The 16,466-nt window shown below is 44.3% G+C and overlaps 1 protein-coding gene across 7 annotated transcripts in view; it reads right to left on the reverse strand.

The window, feature by feature from the left end:
- DOCK3 (dedicator of cytokinesis 3) overlaps nucleotides 1-16,466 on the reverse strand; it is a 477,519-nt gene that overhangs the window by 112,965 nt on the left and 348,088 nt on the right. For 5 of the 7 annotated variants that reach the window (XM_038770866.1, XM_038770865.1, XM_038770864.1 and 2 more), the window contains exons 15-19: nucleotides 4,752-4,876; nucleotides 2,734-2,896; nucleotides 1,927-2,033; nucleotides 1,100-1,271; nucleotides 214-311 (exon numbers count right to left, since the gene is read on the reverse strand). In XM_038770866.1, coding sequence (XP_038626794.1) covers nucleotides 214-311; nucleotides 1,100-1,271; nucleotides 1,927-2,033; nucleotides 2,734-2,896; nucleotides 4,752-4,876 — 665 coding nt within the window. Of the gene's footprint in view, nucleotides 1-213; nucleotides 312-1,099; nucleotides 1,272-1,926; nucleotides 2,034-2,733; nucleotides 2,897-4,751; nucleotides 4,877-7,865; nucleotides 7,942-9,930; nucleotides 10,838-16,466 lie in introns of those variants that run through there. The other 2 variants (XM_038770868.1, XM_038770869.1) reach the window with 2 other exon arrangements.

The raw sequence follows: 16,466 nt of genomic DNA on the forward strand, positions 1-16,466 counted from the left end.
CACTAAAATAAATTACAGGCAGGGGGAAGCGACACAGTTTAAAGTATGTCCATTAGTGCTCTGGTGGATGGGAGTGATTGTCCAAAGTGCTTAGGTGATGCAAAAGTGCTGGAGTTGACAGTAGTGGGGAGAGATAGACTGGGGAGATGAAAGATTAAACAGGGAAGGTCTCGTGGGGGAGATTTTCTCTTTGAAAGGTCCAGAGTTGAGTACCTTAACAATCTCCTCTCCACTGACATACCGCAGCCGCCCTAAAATGTCCATTATCCGGTCTGGATAAGCCTTCCATTTCAGGAGAGCAAGAAGGTCCACTGCAATTCAAAAAGAGAGGAATTAAATGTACTTTGTTGTACTATCAAGAGAGGAATGACCACCAGTTATTCACCTATTCACATCTTTCCTCTGGTATCAATGCTAGTGGCTTAAGAGCCAGTAGATCTTTAACATACTCTTTTCTGAGAGCAGTTATTTGCCAAGAACACTCTGGATGATTCCCCCATCATTTTTACCTCAATACCTCACATGGATTTAAAGAAGGAAGCATTTCTTTGCAATGAAAAGAGCAAGATTTCCTGAACATGAACCATGACTTTCACTGCAATCACTGTCTTTCCTTCCATTATTATTAATTTCTGAGCTCAGCACCTAAGGAGTGTAGAGAGCAAGTATTAGGTTCATTAGAGAGTATCTGAAAATCAAAAAGGCAACAAAAAACCCATCACAATCCTTTCAAACAGCCTCCTCATCTGATGGGTCAACTGAATTGCAGTGTCCACAAGACTCAGACCTCAGAAATGCTTGCTATGACAACCCAGTACTGTCAATTTAGAATGAGTAAAACCTTTTCTGTGGCATTTGAATTGTATTAACCTCTGTTTACCTCATAACCTGTATCTGCCTAGCCCAGCAGAGTCAGGACTTAAGAAATCCATGCAATATTAATTTTATATGACCCAGAATGACAGAGGGCCCCAAAGAAAATATCATCAAGGCCTTTTTCTTAGCTTACTGTACCTCGCAGCCTGTATGCTTCACATTTATTTGCTAGCCAACCTCCCTGTGTTTAGTGGAAATTAACTTGGAAGGAGGGGTACAGTACCATTCTGGGTGAGTTTGGTGGAGGAGAGTTGGGTGGAGATAGAGAACGTCTCTTTGATGCTGCGCTGGAAGATGAGACTGGAAGGGATATTAGGACAGCCATTGTAGTCTTCTTTGCAGCAGGGCAGGCCTAAGTACAGTGCATGGTTATTGAATGTGCTGTTCTCATCACACTGCAGACACGGGGAAAAGAAGGCAAATTTCACCCACCTTTTTTCTTTTTTCCAGTCCACAAATTCATGCCTTGTTAGGAACGCATAAACCCACAGCACAGTGATAGTTTCCCATGTGGACAAACAGAAAAATCTATACGCTCATGGCTGACCTTGTCACTTTGAGGTCTGGCATATTAGACATAAAGTCTGGTTTCCTGTTTGGAAAACCCTCTGGCACTTTTTTCAGAACCCTGGTGTAGACCATATAGGTGGACCTATGAGTCACCTCCTGTATAACAGAAGAACCAGGAGTAACCTTGAATTGCTGTGTTCTAGTGGTTGTGCTGCCAATCTCTCAATCAGCAGGGTTTAAGTACACAAAAGCCTACAGAACTGTCACAGCCTGAGAGCTCTTGTAAACACTATTATGGACACCAAGACAATTGGATTTAAAGTGAAGAAGGGAAACAAAAGATTAGTCACCACAACTGGAGGGAAGGAAATCTCATCACTTTGGGACATGGTATTAAACCCTCCAGGCACCTCTCGGTTCCTCATTCTTCCCAATTAAAAGGTATTTGAATGATATATCCCAAAGGGAGTTGTCAACCCCACATTTAGACCCTGGATCAAGCAGGAGTGAGGTGTTGGAAGAGTTTACAATCTTCGGTACCTTATACACATAGAGTTCATGGATATCATCTGATAGGGTAGTGCCATCATCCCTCATCAGTGGAGTAAATGCAAAGCCAAAGAGTTTCTTCTCCCCTTTGTCCTTTGCTGCATTAGGAGCCAAAGAAAGAGAGATCACCTTTAAAAATACAAATGAAAAAAAACACCCACCCACAGAATTCTCTCTCGTTACAACCTCCAATATCCTTTGGACTTGCCTGGGTTTCATGAACTCTGGTATCAATAATATCATCCATGGCATTCATGGAGCACTTTCTAGGTGCAGAACACTGTATTAAGCGCTTGGGAGAGTGCAAAAGAGTTGGCAGACACGTTCCCTACCTATGATGTGCTTACCGTCTGGGGGGGAGACAGACATGAATATAAATAAATAATTTTAAATATGTAATTTAATAGTATTCCAGGAATCACAACAAATGCACAACAGTAACTACCCCTAGGGTAGATCACCTGCCTGGGCGCAAATTTAAATCAACTGCTACTCTCAAAAGACTTGATGATGACCATTCTGAGAAAGAAGAATTAAATATGTCAAGAAAGCACAACTCTGGGAGGGAACATATTCATTCCGCTCTAACCTTGAGAGGTCAGTTTCAGACTGTAGGGATATCGTTTGTTACTTCTGCAACCTTTAGGAATAACTTCTGAAATACTATAACCTGAGATTGGAGTACTGCAAACTTCCCTCTTCCTACAATGAAAACAGTCCCTTCTAACCCTGTGCAAGGGGCCCAAAGGTGGTCAGCAATGTTACTCTTCAAGGAACCCATGAGAGAGTTATACTTACTAGAGCAATGCCTGAATTCAAAGCGGAGGTGAGATCCACGGAACCTGTCTATGGGGATGGGTAATTTGATGATTTCTCCCCAGCGAGGACTATTACTGTGGTAGAGGACAAAAGAGTGGTAAGAACTCCTGCTTGGCTCTCCTGAACCTAGACTGATGCAATCCTGGAGCAGAGAACACACAAAAATAAAACAGAAAACATCTGATTAAAGGACAGAGAGCCATGCTATTCCCCAGTGAGAAACTTAGGCTGACAACATCTCTCTTCTGTTGGGTAACTCTTTACTCTTCCATAAGGTCAAAGGCAAATACTGAGAAACTTCAATTCACTGAAATTTAAATTTAAATTCCATTCGGTGGCTGGAAAGATGAGAATGGGGCACAGTAATGACATTATTGCCATTATAGAAGCAGCATGGGCTAGTGGATAGAGCACGGACCTGGGAGTCAGAAGGACCTGGGTTCTAAGGGACTAGCCAGGAGCTCTGCCATTTGTCTGCTGTGTGACCTTGGCCACGTCACTTCACTTCTCTGTACCTCCATTCTCTCATCTGTAAAATGGGGATTAAGACTGTGAGCCCCACGTGGGACATGAACTGTGCCCAACCTGATTAGCTTGTATCTACTCCAGCACTTAGAATAGTGCTTGACATATAATAAAGGCTTAACAAATACCATTATTGCTATCATTATTATTATTATTATGTAACATACCTATACAAAGTTCTCATTTTGGGAGTCATTTTACTGGACTGTGTCTGGTGATAGTAAAATGGAAGATGTACTGTTGACTCTTTTTTTTTATTGGCAGCATATTTACTGGGATGGAAAAATCCTCATACCATATAGGGGTATAGTAATGGCCACTGCCTGGCAGCTGCATGGACGTTTTAAGAACTGAACATGACTGAATTGTTTCTACCACTGCTTTCAACATAATCTGAAATTTTTCCTCTGTTGGAAAGAAAATGTTTTGACTATCACCTTGCACCTTACACTTGCCTAAGGGTTTCTATTAGGTGCAAGTACAGAGGCTTTGTGCCAAATATTTGGCACCATAGCAGATGGCATCCAACTTTCCCACACCCCGGTTTCATTTCCTGATGAATAATTCACAAATGTGCTCTGGGTTAGGGGGATTTTTCTGTACCTGCATCACTAACCTGAACTTCCCATTTGTTTGGCTGAAGGGTCCATATGAAGAAGCATGCCATTTACCAGAGTGGCACTAATGCAGTCAAGTATGGAAACAAAGGAATTCAAGGAAACTCAAGAACTCATGCACACTGCTCTCACAAAATGACTCTGGCAAGGGCCTGAATTGGTGGTGGACACTGACACTTGACCAAACCCCAGATCATCTTGGCGGAACAAATTGGGTTTAATTTTCTTAGAGACGAGAAGGCCAGGGGGATCTCACCAGTGGTCTTCAAGAATATGAAGGGATATTGGATTGGTGATTACCCAGAGCAATGCCAGAGGGAATGGGACTTCAATTACAGAAATGATCAGGTTAGACATTAGGAAGAATGTCCTGCATCTGATGATGTGAGATGCTGGATTGTGTTTTTTGGGTTTTTTTTCTTATTATATTTGTTAAATGTTATTATGTGCAAGGCACTGTACTAAACCCAAGATAATCAGGGTGGACACAGTCCCTGTCCCACCTAGGGCTCACAGTCTTAACTCCCATTTTACAGATGAGGTAACAGGCACAGAGAAGTGAAATGACTTGCCCAAAATCATACAGCAGACAAGTGGCAGAGCCAGAATTAGAACCCAGGTCCCGCTAACTCCCAGGCTCGTGCTCTACCCATTAGGCCACACTGCCTTACAAAGTGTTACCAAGCTGGAGGCACTTTCTTTGGAGAGTATAAGAAAAGGGTAGAAAAGGATCCTTATGGAATAGCTCGAGGGCAGGGGAATGGACTAGATGGTTTTCCAGTGTCCATCTTTGTCTATGATCTTATGATGGTGACCAAGAAACCTTCAGTCTTCTGATAAAAGTGCATTCCTTACCTTTAAGATCTCTCCATCCGCATAGAGAACATACATGGTCACTTCGATATTCTTTTGCACACTCTTTCCACCTCTCTCAAAATCCCCCTTCTCAAGTGTTAGGTAGAGGTCATTGCGGATATCACCTGTGGCACGAGAGAAAAATGACATATTTTCACAACATAGGGAAGACATAGGGCCTCAACAGAGGTCTGTCTTCCTTTTGCTCTTCTTTTCAGGGTTTCTGCTGGCACCCAGTGCATTCCAAGCTGTGGTTAAACATTCTGGTATCAATGCAGCCGAGTTTAGGTTTGTTAGTTAGGTTTTTCTTAAGTCTGAATTAGGAAAACATTAACTGGAAGGGAAGGAAGGGGAAGAGAGCTGAATTGCCTTGAGTTGAATTTTCCGTCCATTTTGCCCTCCAGTAGCAAGTTCATTGCTAACTATTGCTGTTGCCTCTTCAGAGCTTAAACACGAGAGGGAGGAGAATGGAATCAATGGGCAAATCACTTGGCCCGATCATCTCTTATCCACTCACTTTTTCTTGCCTGGGAACAAAAATGAAAGCTCTTCATTTTCTTTTGGAGGTTTCTGTGCAGATAGAGTTTCTGTTGTGCCTGACTGGGAGAGAATGCTAAACCTCCTCCCTGCTGGATTCGTGGCAGTGTTGCTTCCATGCAGGAGTGCCAGGCAGAGGGCACTGGGAATGCCTGCCAATTTTCATCACCTTGTTTTCAAGGGCTCTCTGAACAGGTGATTCTATACAGAAACACAGATGCTAGGGCAATGGGGGCACCCATTTGTCACCCCCTTGCAGCCTTGGGTTTCCTAACCCCATCTACTTTACACGTTAGTTATTGGTGATGTGAGAAACTCAGGCTGCCAATTCAAAACCCACACAATCAAATCCCAACCTGTCCTTTCACCAGAAATGCATGGCAGAGCATCCACTTGATTTGGAATTCGACTTGGGTAACAAAAGCTTCTGAATCTAGACTCCATCAGGCTGAATTTTACATTTCACATATTCTTAAAGAAGGGCTCCTGCCTTTCAGGGAAAAGTAGGTAAGCTTGAGGGAGAATTGAAAATGGGGGAAAAAATTGCTAAAGCAACACCCACCCCCCCGCCCCAAAATGGACAGGGAAAAACCCAAGATGAGTTAGCAGCCTAAAGAAACCAAATAATGAGATAATGGAATGGTTAACCAACAAAGCAGAGCCAATTCTGAAGACAGCTTTTCTTTTCCATTTTAGTACTTGGAAAAGCTGATGCATTTAAATGTGTTTATTAACCGGAACCACAATGAGAGTAGCAGTGTTTGTTTTCAGGCAATAGGACAGGGTTCTGTGAATGTCAGAAATCCATGATTTCCCTTGTGCTCAACATCCAAGTTGAAATGTTCCTATCCCTTTTCCACACTGACTACATCCCTAAACGTAAGACTTTCTGGACAAAGTTTAATTGTGTGAGCATTTGTAATGAATAAAATTGCTTTTGGGCATTGACTACTAGGAATAGGGGGGTATTTTCTGAACTGATGCCTGCCTTTGGGCACAAGAATTGCATGGAGAGTTCCTCCCGTAACCTCTTAAACCATGACCTTCCATTTAGTCTACAGTTGCTCCTCCTTTATACCACTATTACTGGTTCTGAAACTACTAAAGCTCCAAGACTGGGAGGAAAAAAAAAGTGTCCCAAGAAAACCAATGAAGAGATATATTGATTGAGATAACTCCTTAAGATATGAAATCTAATATGCTTTCAAGATTGTGGCCATCAAACTCAAGCATCCTTAGCCTACACAAAAGGGAAAGAAGAAATGTATTCCTAATCGGGTCACTGCTCCAAAGAATAGAGACAGATTCCCCAACTGGTGGCAAAACCCCCAAAAGAAAAGCAAACTATAACTCTGTCCCAAACACCTAGCAAGACTTTATCCCCAGGGTGCCCTGTGCCACGTTCAGTAGCCTAGACTGAATTCCTTTGTCTTGAGGGAGACTCCTCGCTGATTCATTAGTCTCAGAGCAGGACATAAGCACCTGACCTTCTAACTCCCACTGCCTTCACCTGGTGCAGATGGTCCTGGGTCCTTCCTCCTGAGGGCTGGGTTCTGATGGGAGTTACTTTTTGGCCTTTTTGCCTTATCTCCAGGAGATGTAGGGCTACCAGTTTCCTGATGACTTCCAGCTCTCGCTTAATCTTCTCATGGCTTCAGGAAAGCAACCCCCAGGACACCGGCCTAAGCCAACACCAAGCGTGGCACTCTATTCCACCATTAACTGGGACTTTGATGGATGCAATGTGCAAAGTTTCAGGCAAAGGTGAAACCCATTGACATAGCTTTATTGTCCTTGGAGACAAAGTGCAGCCTGCTTCACCCACAGACACACACACACAAACACACACACAAACTAATTTTCATTCGGCACATCCAGAAAATAGAATTTCATGAATTAAACTAGAAAATTAAAGACAGCAACATTATGAATGCACCCTGGCAATAGCTACATAGATCCGGTGCTTAAACAGAATTGCTGACCAATCCCTTTGGATGCATGAGAGCATCACATTAAGTAAGAAACACTCTTGCCTGACAGTTCCTTGCAGGAGAGCTCAGCTGCCATCTGTCCTGCACATTTCCAGTCTCTGTTATATTTTCCCAAGATAATTCAGTGTAATGACTCCAAGAGGTTCATAACTAGATTTTGACCTCAAAAAGATTACATACCACACATGTTTCTAGCCTTATATAAATTTGCCCTTCAAGGAGGTCACATAAATTTCACTCGTATCCAGGGCCACTGCTAAAGAAATCTTCACAATATATGAGGTGGCTCTTGATTTGCAGACATTGAGCCCAGTTCTCCCAGAAACTAAATTTACTCTCTGGTAGTAGATAAGGTTCTTAGGGAGCAGTATTAATTTCACATCACCGGGGGGCCTATTTAAGACATTGCAGCAGTATAACAGTCTTAAGGCATTAATGCTCCTCCCAAAGGTCTTCAGGGAGTACTCACTGGTAGTGGGAGAAATGGGCTCAGTGTTTGTTCTTTTTCCAAACACCACTACCATTTAGTTAGAAACAAATTTTCTCTTTATCACACAAATACTTTGAGTCCCCCCAACAACCTTACAGGAGGATGGTACAGAGCTTCTTTTTATCCAGATGGACCCAAACTGGAAATCTTTCCACTGTCGTCAATGAAATGCCACTCTGAACAATTTCTGTTGGGAGGTGAAGCGTTTGATTTGGTAGCATTTTTCTCTTGGCTAGAGGATCACTGTCCTAAGGAAACAGTTTAACAAATCAGCCTGCTTTCTGGACACACATAATTTAACAGAAACTTTTAGGCTATAAAGAAATTAATACTTTTTTCTCCCCCTAAAGTACACATTCATCAACTGAATCCCATTCCTATTCTCACATTTATAATCAATTCTGACCTCCAATTTTGGTAGTTAAAACCTGCTTTCTTTCCCCTCCATCCCATATGATTCTATTGTTCATATTCAGAAAGTCTATCCTTTGAATTAGGAGAGAAATGTATTTGACTTCTAGGTTCGTCCCTCTAATGGGGGCAAGGAGGCTGTAAGCATCACCTCACTCTTGCATCACAACAGAGTCGATTTTATCATTCCCAAACTATACCTGATAGGAGCTGCCAAATTTCTGGTTTGAGTGTTTCCCATGATTATAATCCATTTATTTGGTCAGTATTTTATTTCATCAGTCAGGTAGTTTCTTTTACTTCAAGTAAATGTCCTTGAAATAGTGCATATTGCCTTTTGGAATTACATGTGTCTAGACAGAGTCCAAATGGCCCAATATTTTATCTGGTATATAAACTAATGGCCCAATAGTTTATCTGGTATATAAACTATTCTGTTGGCACTAATGAGAGTAATTGACCTGTCTTTCTCATGAGGTCCCGTTACATATTTGTTCACTATTCTGTTCCCTCCTAGTCTTGTTAGTATTTGTCCACAAGGGTGTTCTGAACACATTGATAAGCCCTCAGCTTCCTCAGTTATTAATGTTCCTCTTGCTGTAAGCTAATGAACCTTCAAAATACTGCCTCTCAATATCTTCTGGACTGTGCAGTTGGCTTATTCGGATCTGCCTCTTGATCTTCCTGCAATAGATTAGGCTGACAAAGGGTTGATAATGCACATGCTGTTTCCCCCAATATTGCAATGATTTGTTACCTTTACCAATCCCTGACATTCCATGAAAAAAAAGTCAAGATGGGGTTGGGGGGAGGAGTGGGTTGGGAAAGGAGGGCAGGAAGCAAGCAACAAGCAGACAGTACACAGAAAAGCAAAAACTTACACCCAACAATCTTCATCTCTGCATCAGAAAGAAAGAGGAGAGAATGAAAAGATAGGACAGAGAGGAACAAGGAAAATTAAGACAAAGAAAGAGAAAAAGAGAAAGAAACATCACTCACAAGTCAGTGATGAAGCATGCACTTTTCATCAGAGGATCAAAGTAAAAGACAGAGTATACTTCTCAGCACGTGGATAAGGGGGGAGAAAACAGACAGGGTGCCATGTCTATGCAATGAATTCAAAATCTGTACATAAATAAAGAGGTCACTCAAATGCAAGCAGCACATGCCCCACTACATTCTATATGGGGAATGGTACAATTATCGTAAAGATGTTCTGCACTAGCATTCCCTAAAATACTCCAACATGACCTGGAAAGAAGAACTCAACCAGAGGATTAATTTGATTGAATTCCCTCCCTTGAACAACAAAGGAAGGCAGAGGGCATTACCTTATTATAATGCCTAGTTCATAATATAGCCTAGTGACAAATTAGGAGACTTCAAGTTTATAAATCAGAGCCGCTTAATAACTTGGGAAGTATCAGCAGTGCACTACAGGATCAGATAAGGGTTCTAAAATCCTCTCCACTGCTGGCTGAAGATCGGACATGTTACAGAGATGTGCTTAGAAAGTGATGACCAGACCAATCTTCAGCAGCACCTCCTTGGGGAGAACAGAGTATGCTGTTAATGATGTCATGGGGAGCAACTCTTTGATGTTGTGACAGGACTATATAGAGAGATGATTTGTCAGGAGGAAGATGGTGGCCCAGGGATACGTGGAGATAAAAGGTCGAAGGGAAAAGGATTCTGTTGCCTCCATAAAATATGGATTTTAGAAGCAGATCCAGAAACAAGGGTCACTTACCGTAACCTGAGTTCTCTGAAGGTGTGTTGACACGCCAGATGATCACTCTGGTAGCTGCTCCCATATATCCTCTGGACTTGTCCTTGTAAAACTTGAGGGACTGCCTCCCTGGGTAGTAGATAGCCCGACCAGAAGGAGGCCAGGCTCCGCCCCTCCCATGATCCTAGGGAGGTCAGACCCTCTCCCCTCCAGTTTCCTGACCGCTGGAATCCTGCCGAAGAGAGCACAAGAGAAAAAAAGCACCGCCCTCGAGAGAGGGGAAGATGGGTGTACCCATCTGGTATGTCTACACACCTTTGGAGAACTCAGCTTATTAAGTAACCCTTGTTTCTCCAAAGGGGGGTAAGGGACATGCCAGATGATACTTGGGGATATTCTGTAGCTGATCCCAAGAAGGCGGTGGGAGCAAGACTATCCAAACAAGTGTTGAAAGATGGCTCATCCAAACAACAGCGGTTGATGAAAATAAGAAGAGTAGACCACGTGGCTGCCCTGCACATTTCTCTTATTAGGATGTTGTTCAAGGTTGCCGTGGTGGCTGCCCAGCCCTCGATGGCGTAAGGTGAGACTGACCCGGGAAGGGTGAGTACCGCCCCTCTGTCCCAGAAATGAATGCAGTCAACTAGCCACTTCACCAGTGTCCTCTTCAAGTTGGCCCACCCAATGAAGGCAGGGAACCAGGTAACAAGAGCTGTTTGTCAACCCTGAATGCTTTGGTGTGATCCAGATAGTAAAGAACCAACTTTCGGGTATCCAGGGTATGAAGGACAGTCTCTTTGGGAACTTGGAATTTGAAAAAAAAAAAAAAAAAACGCACGCAGGATGATCTCCTGGTTGATGTGAGAACTGGAGACCACCGTGGGGAGAAAACTAAGTGGGTAAATGGTCTTATTTTATCCTTGTAGATGCTGGTAAAGGTGGGCGGGGGGGGGGGGATCAGTAACCAATGCCTGGAGCTAACTGACTTGTTGGGTGGAGTTGGTGGTCAACAGAAACAGAACCTTCCAGGTGAGGAATCTGAAACACATCTATGCAAGAACTCAAACGGAGGGGCTCTCCCCACTGGTCTAACCATGAAACACAAAGATTGCCACCTTTTCCCCCTATTGGATGCCATTTTGAGGTCTGCCCGATCCAGATGAGATAAATATTCCAAGACGGAAAGGCCAAAGAACTCGATAATGAAAGGTCCGTATCAAAGAGAGAATCATGTCCACTTCTGTAAATAGGCAAACCAAGTGGTTGGTTTCTTGTATGCCCATAAAATCAGGCTATCTACAGCAAACTCAGCAATCATGGGGAGCCACTCTTGCCTGGCCCATTTGACTGGATGAGGATCATACTTGTTCCCCTTAGTGTCTCAGTTTCATTAGGACTTTGGACAGTAAGGAAAGAAGAGGGAAGGTGTACATGATTCCCATCCAGAATCAGAACACTGGACGCCACTGCTTCTGCATAGTATGTTGTCCTGCAGCAGAGCATAGCTAGCTTGTGGTTATGTGGAGAGGCAAAAAGCTTGACTTTCAGTGTTCACTAGTGGCCTTTCTTATTTAGTTTGCCTTCCAGGTGTTGTCCTTCCTTGGCAGGTGAGAGGTACAGAATCAAGGTCCATTTTCCACTGTCCAGTCGCACACTTAAATCGGTCCCAGAAGAGGGCGCCAAAGTGTTTAGGTAGATCACTGCAGCTTGATTGCCTGCCTGGATCCCGATGGACTCGCTCTGGACCACTGTCTGAAAAGTCTGGAGCGCCTTTAGTCATTCTGGTCTCTGGCATATTTCTGTGCTGTTTTACCTTGCAGAGCATATGTTCTCGGAGTTTTTGGATTCCCCCCGCCACCTCCCGGTTAGCTTCCCAACCTTACAAGAAGTGACATCCACCATCAGTCCCACCTGATATGGGAGAGATTGACCAAAAGTAGATCTTTTGGCAAATATCTTCCTCAAAACCACCATCTGAAGGCTGTGCAGCCTTTCCCAATCATTGAAACCTGAGAAGAAATCTGCATCCATTTTGATCCGAGAGGTAGTTTTAAGTGTGGGGGGTGGGGAGGGGGCAAAGGATCACTCTTACCAGGAGTCGACCCTGTGCTGCAACACCCCATTATAATGCCAAATTGTTTCAGAGACCGCTTTCTGGAAGGGAGTGCTGTCAATGTCCAGGGGTCTTGAGAGCCGCAATGAAGTCCAGCAAGTTGGAGGATCTGAAGGTGGTCTTCACTAGCCAATCATTAAAACACGAAAGAATTGGATATTTCTGACTTTTAGTCTAATTTACAGAGGTTTCCAGGCACTAAATGAACACTCTTGGGCAGAAGTGACTCTGAAGGGAAAGGGATGAATGTGGAAGTGAAAATCACTAGTCCCGAGAGAGAGAAACTTGTGGTGCTCTGGTAGAGAACATTCTGTAAGTCAAGGGTGCATAGCCAGTCTCCTGATATGATGAGGGGAAAAGTTATAAGATCCCTCTTGAACTTTTCTTTAGCTACATCCCAAATCAGGTCTCTGAGGTCTGAAATAAGTCACAGAATGCTTCCCCCATCTCGAAGTTTGGCATGGCTTCTAGCGCCTTCTTCTGAAGCCTGATCCGAGTGTCTAAGAGCACCACCGAGGAGTTGCTTGGAGGTAGTGATTCTCACTGGGCATCTGGCAGGGGCAGGGGGAAAAGGAGCTGTGGATCCCAGTTGGTACCTGATGTTTAGGGTCCATAAGTCAGGGAAAATATTTAATAATAATAATAATGACAATAATGGCATTTATTAAGCACTTACTATGTGCAAAGCACTGTTCTAAGCGCTGGGGAGGTTACAAGGTGATCAGGTTGTCCCACAGGGGGCTCACATGGGGATTTAGCCATCGATGACCTGCCAAACAACCCAACCCCGAGGATGTCTTTATGTTGGGGGTGGCTGTATATGGCTGATTGCAAAAAATCCCTGCAGGCCCTGGTTGGCTTCATCCCCTGCTTCTGTGTTCCTCTAAACAAACTGTTACCAAGAGGGGGTTGTTGAGTTTGTCTGAATATATCTGCCTGTGCTGACACTAGTTCTGTTTTCGCTGAATCTGCAACAGCATCTGGAAGCCCATCTCCAGGACCTCTGTTCAGGGAAAGAAAGGGAGCAGGGGAATGGAGGTAACTGCACCTGCTTTCCTCCTTTTGCTGATCCTCAAAGAAGATCTGATAGATAACCTCCCCCAAAGTATCAGGATTGTTAAAATGGATTTTTTTTCAACCTAGCTCAGATAATACCAGGTAAACTGTGGACTTCAGCCAGTCATGAGCCAATCATAATGGCCCTGGCCCTGTAAGTGGTGGTAGCTATGTCTTTGGTTGTCTTAAACTGGTATTCACAGACCTCAGCTGAATCCTCGAGATCACACAGGGTTTGAAAGGGCTCTTCCAGTGGGAGCAACAAAACGTTTCTGATAGCATCCAGCCCCTTTTTCTGGTATTCCACTATATCGGCTGAAATCCTGGCAGCGCAGGCTGAAGAATGTAGAGTGCAAAATGCTCTATGAGCTCCTGTGTCAATAAGTTTGGAGATGGGGGCATAAGACGATTGGCTCCAAGGAGTGTTAGAACAAAACCTCTCTTTGAAAATGAAAGGCGAAGAATCCCAGCGCAAAGGAAACAGTTTGTCCGACATGCCTGATAAAAGGTTGAAGTCTGCAGGATTCTCGAAGGCCCGAGTTGATTCCCTAAGAATTTGATGGCAGGAACTACTGTGAGCATGCAGAAGACAGAAACGATCTAGGAGCAGGAGGAGTGAGGTTCTTCCTCTAGGTCTTCAGGCAGTGACTTTATTACTTCTGTTTGTTCCATCTTCAGGATAAAGTCCACAAGGTTGGATGGTTTTAACCGAGGAGGTATTTGCTGAACTCTTCATTGTCAGTGGTGTCATCTTCAAATACACACAACTCTCTCTATGCCTCTGAACTTACTGAAATCCTCCCTCTCTCCCAGGTAAGACTTTCTAATTCAGGGGAGGAGGAAGATCCCAAAGTATTCTTCGGGAGGGATCTCCAGTGGTAGTGAAACTAGAAGCTCGACTTGAAACGTAAGCAACTGTAAGGATTCCGCCTGTCTGCTCATGAACTTGACATTTGCGGTGCAAGTAGTTTCACAGTAGTGGAAAGTCTCGCCACCTTGTGCCGAGTGGATGGCAGGGCAGGAGGAACTGGAAGAACTTTCTACTATTTAGGCTAGGTGGCAGGGAGAGGGAGTGATCGGCAGGTGGTCACCCACTCCAGACACCCGTGAAGAACTGGGGAGGCTGCCTGAACCCAAGCCCAGGCAACCTTGACAAATTTTCCTGGGGTCCCCAGATAGAATACAGTAGGAATGGGCATACTCACATGAGCATGGGCATTTTTGTTCTAGGTGGCACCATGGTAGTAAAGCCATGGGAGTAAAGCCAAGGTAGCCGGATGGATCTCTAACTAGACCTCGCTTCGGAAGGACAGAAGACAGACCAGCATCCATGCGTGTACGGGCGCATGCATGTGGAACATGGACATGACACGCTCATGCATGCTGTGAGCAAGAAGATTGCTGCCACGTTACCCACGGTCAAGGAAGAAAGATCCCAATAAATTGAAGGAAAAATAATATCCAGACTCATGGTTGTCTGCTTTTCTTGGGTTTTGTTTTACAGGATCTGCGGATCTCAGGAAGGGGCATCTATCCATGCGGCTACTAAAGGAAAAGGTGGACATGGGGAGGGGGTGTGGTTGGGCTCCCAGAGCAGAGGGAAGCCCAGCCCAAGTGCTTACTTAGTGAGGGTGACCTATCAGGCCGATCCAGGCTATGCTGGTCGAGAAAGGTCTGAAGGTGGGTGGGGTCGTAATCCAGGGAGGGAGTCCTACCTAGGGGGACTGGGAACCCTCCCTTAACCCCAGAGCAGCAGGGAGGAAAGGGGAAAAGTACAGCCCGAGCCAGTGGGGCTGGGAGCCTAAGCCGAAGGGATGAACGGCAGAGGTCTTTTCTGGCTTTTATAAGGGGCTTTTCATACTGTCTGCTTTATTTTCTTAATTTTTTTCTGAGAAAGGCCCAATATTCCAATACTACTGAATTAGGAGAGGGCTCCCTTGAAGCCACTAGAATTAGAGGGGAGACCCAGGCAGACAGACAATTAGAGGGCTCCCCTAGACCAGTGAGCTTCAGGTTGGGAACTCCCCTTCCAATCATCCCCACAGGGGATAAGTGTGTGGGAGTCAAGGAAGGGGAAAAAAGAAGCCAGTCCTAAGGTAGAATGCTGGGGCCCAGCAGGTTTAGGGGGAGTGGGAAGGCTATTAGAAGTGCAGAAAGGCATTCGGGGGGCGGGGGCGGGAGGGGGGGGTAGGGGAGGAGGGTATGACACCCTCCACTGGTCCAGGCTTACCTGAGGTGAGGCTCTCAGGTCTTCACAGCAAGGCGTCAGGAGGGAAACTGGAGGGGAGAGGGGCTGGCCTCCTTCTGATCAGACTGTCTATTACCCAGGGAGGCAGGCCCTCAAGCTTTATAAGGATGAGTCCTGAGGGTATCCGGGAGTGGTTACCAGAGTGATCATCTGGCATGAACCTTACCCACCTTTGGAAAAAGTTTTATTTAAAAAACAGACTATAAAACAGGTTTGAACTCATTCATTTTAAATTTGATCTTTCTATTGAGAGCTTGGGCTCAGTCTTGGAGTCAGTCTTGGCAGGTGAGCGCTCTCTCCCCCATGGAATAGGAGCTCTGTATGGGACAGGATTGTGTCCGATCTGCTTCCTTTGTATCTACACCCAGCACTTAGAACAGTGCTTGGCACACAGCCAGTGTTAACGAATGCCACAATTATCATTATTGTTCTGAGCAACAGTGAGCAGTGCAGCCTCTGGGTTTTATCTGCTCCTTTCTGACCTTCTTGTCTGGAGCAATTTACAAAGAATTGAAAAGTTGCTCTAGAAGCAAACTGTCAGAGTTAGATAAGAGCTTTTGTAAAGAAGACAATACATATGAAGGCGGAAAGGGAGAGAGTTACCACAGAAGTGAAAATTACTGATAGCTGTTAATACTATCAGTAGCATCAACAAAAACAGTTTAGCGTTCAGATTAGCAAAATTGTCTTGGTAATGACATTACTTCTGAAATTATATCATTGTCCCTTGTAATCAAAGATGATATTGGTAAAAGTATTATTCCTTGTGTCATTGTGAGCAGGGCTTAAATTAAGCTTCAGTTGTTTACAATATATATTGACAGAAAGCACGCACACGAAAGAGTGAGAGAGAGAGAGAGAGAGAGAGAGAAGTTTTCTGCACTCAAAGATGCTACAGAAGGTGAAATTCATCTATGGGTGGGTGCTGATTGAAAAGGCCACCTTCCCAACTGCACTGTGTACACACACAGACTGTCCCTGTTGTCATGACAACTGTTTACAGTGGTGATAAGCTGCGATGCACCAAATTCACTTGGCTGTGCCCCTTTTCTAGCAACAAGCTATGCATGATGGCAGTTGAGTGTTAAGACATGGTTGCAGCCAGAGATTTTTCCATAGGCCCACAACATAAGTTATGGT

The sequence above is a fragment of the Tachyglossus aculeatus genome, chromosome X2 (assembly GCF_015852505.1).
Source record: "Tachyglossus aculeatus isolate mTacAcu1 chromosome X2, mTacAcu1.pri, whole genome shotgun sequence".
Lineage (NCBI taxonomy): Eukaryota > Metazoa > Chordata > Mammalia > Monotremata > Tachyglossidae > Tachyglossus > Tachyglossus aculeatus.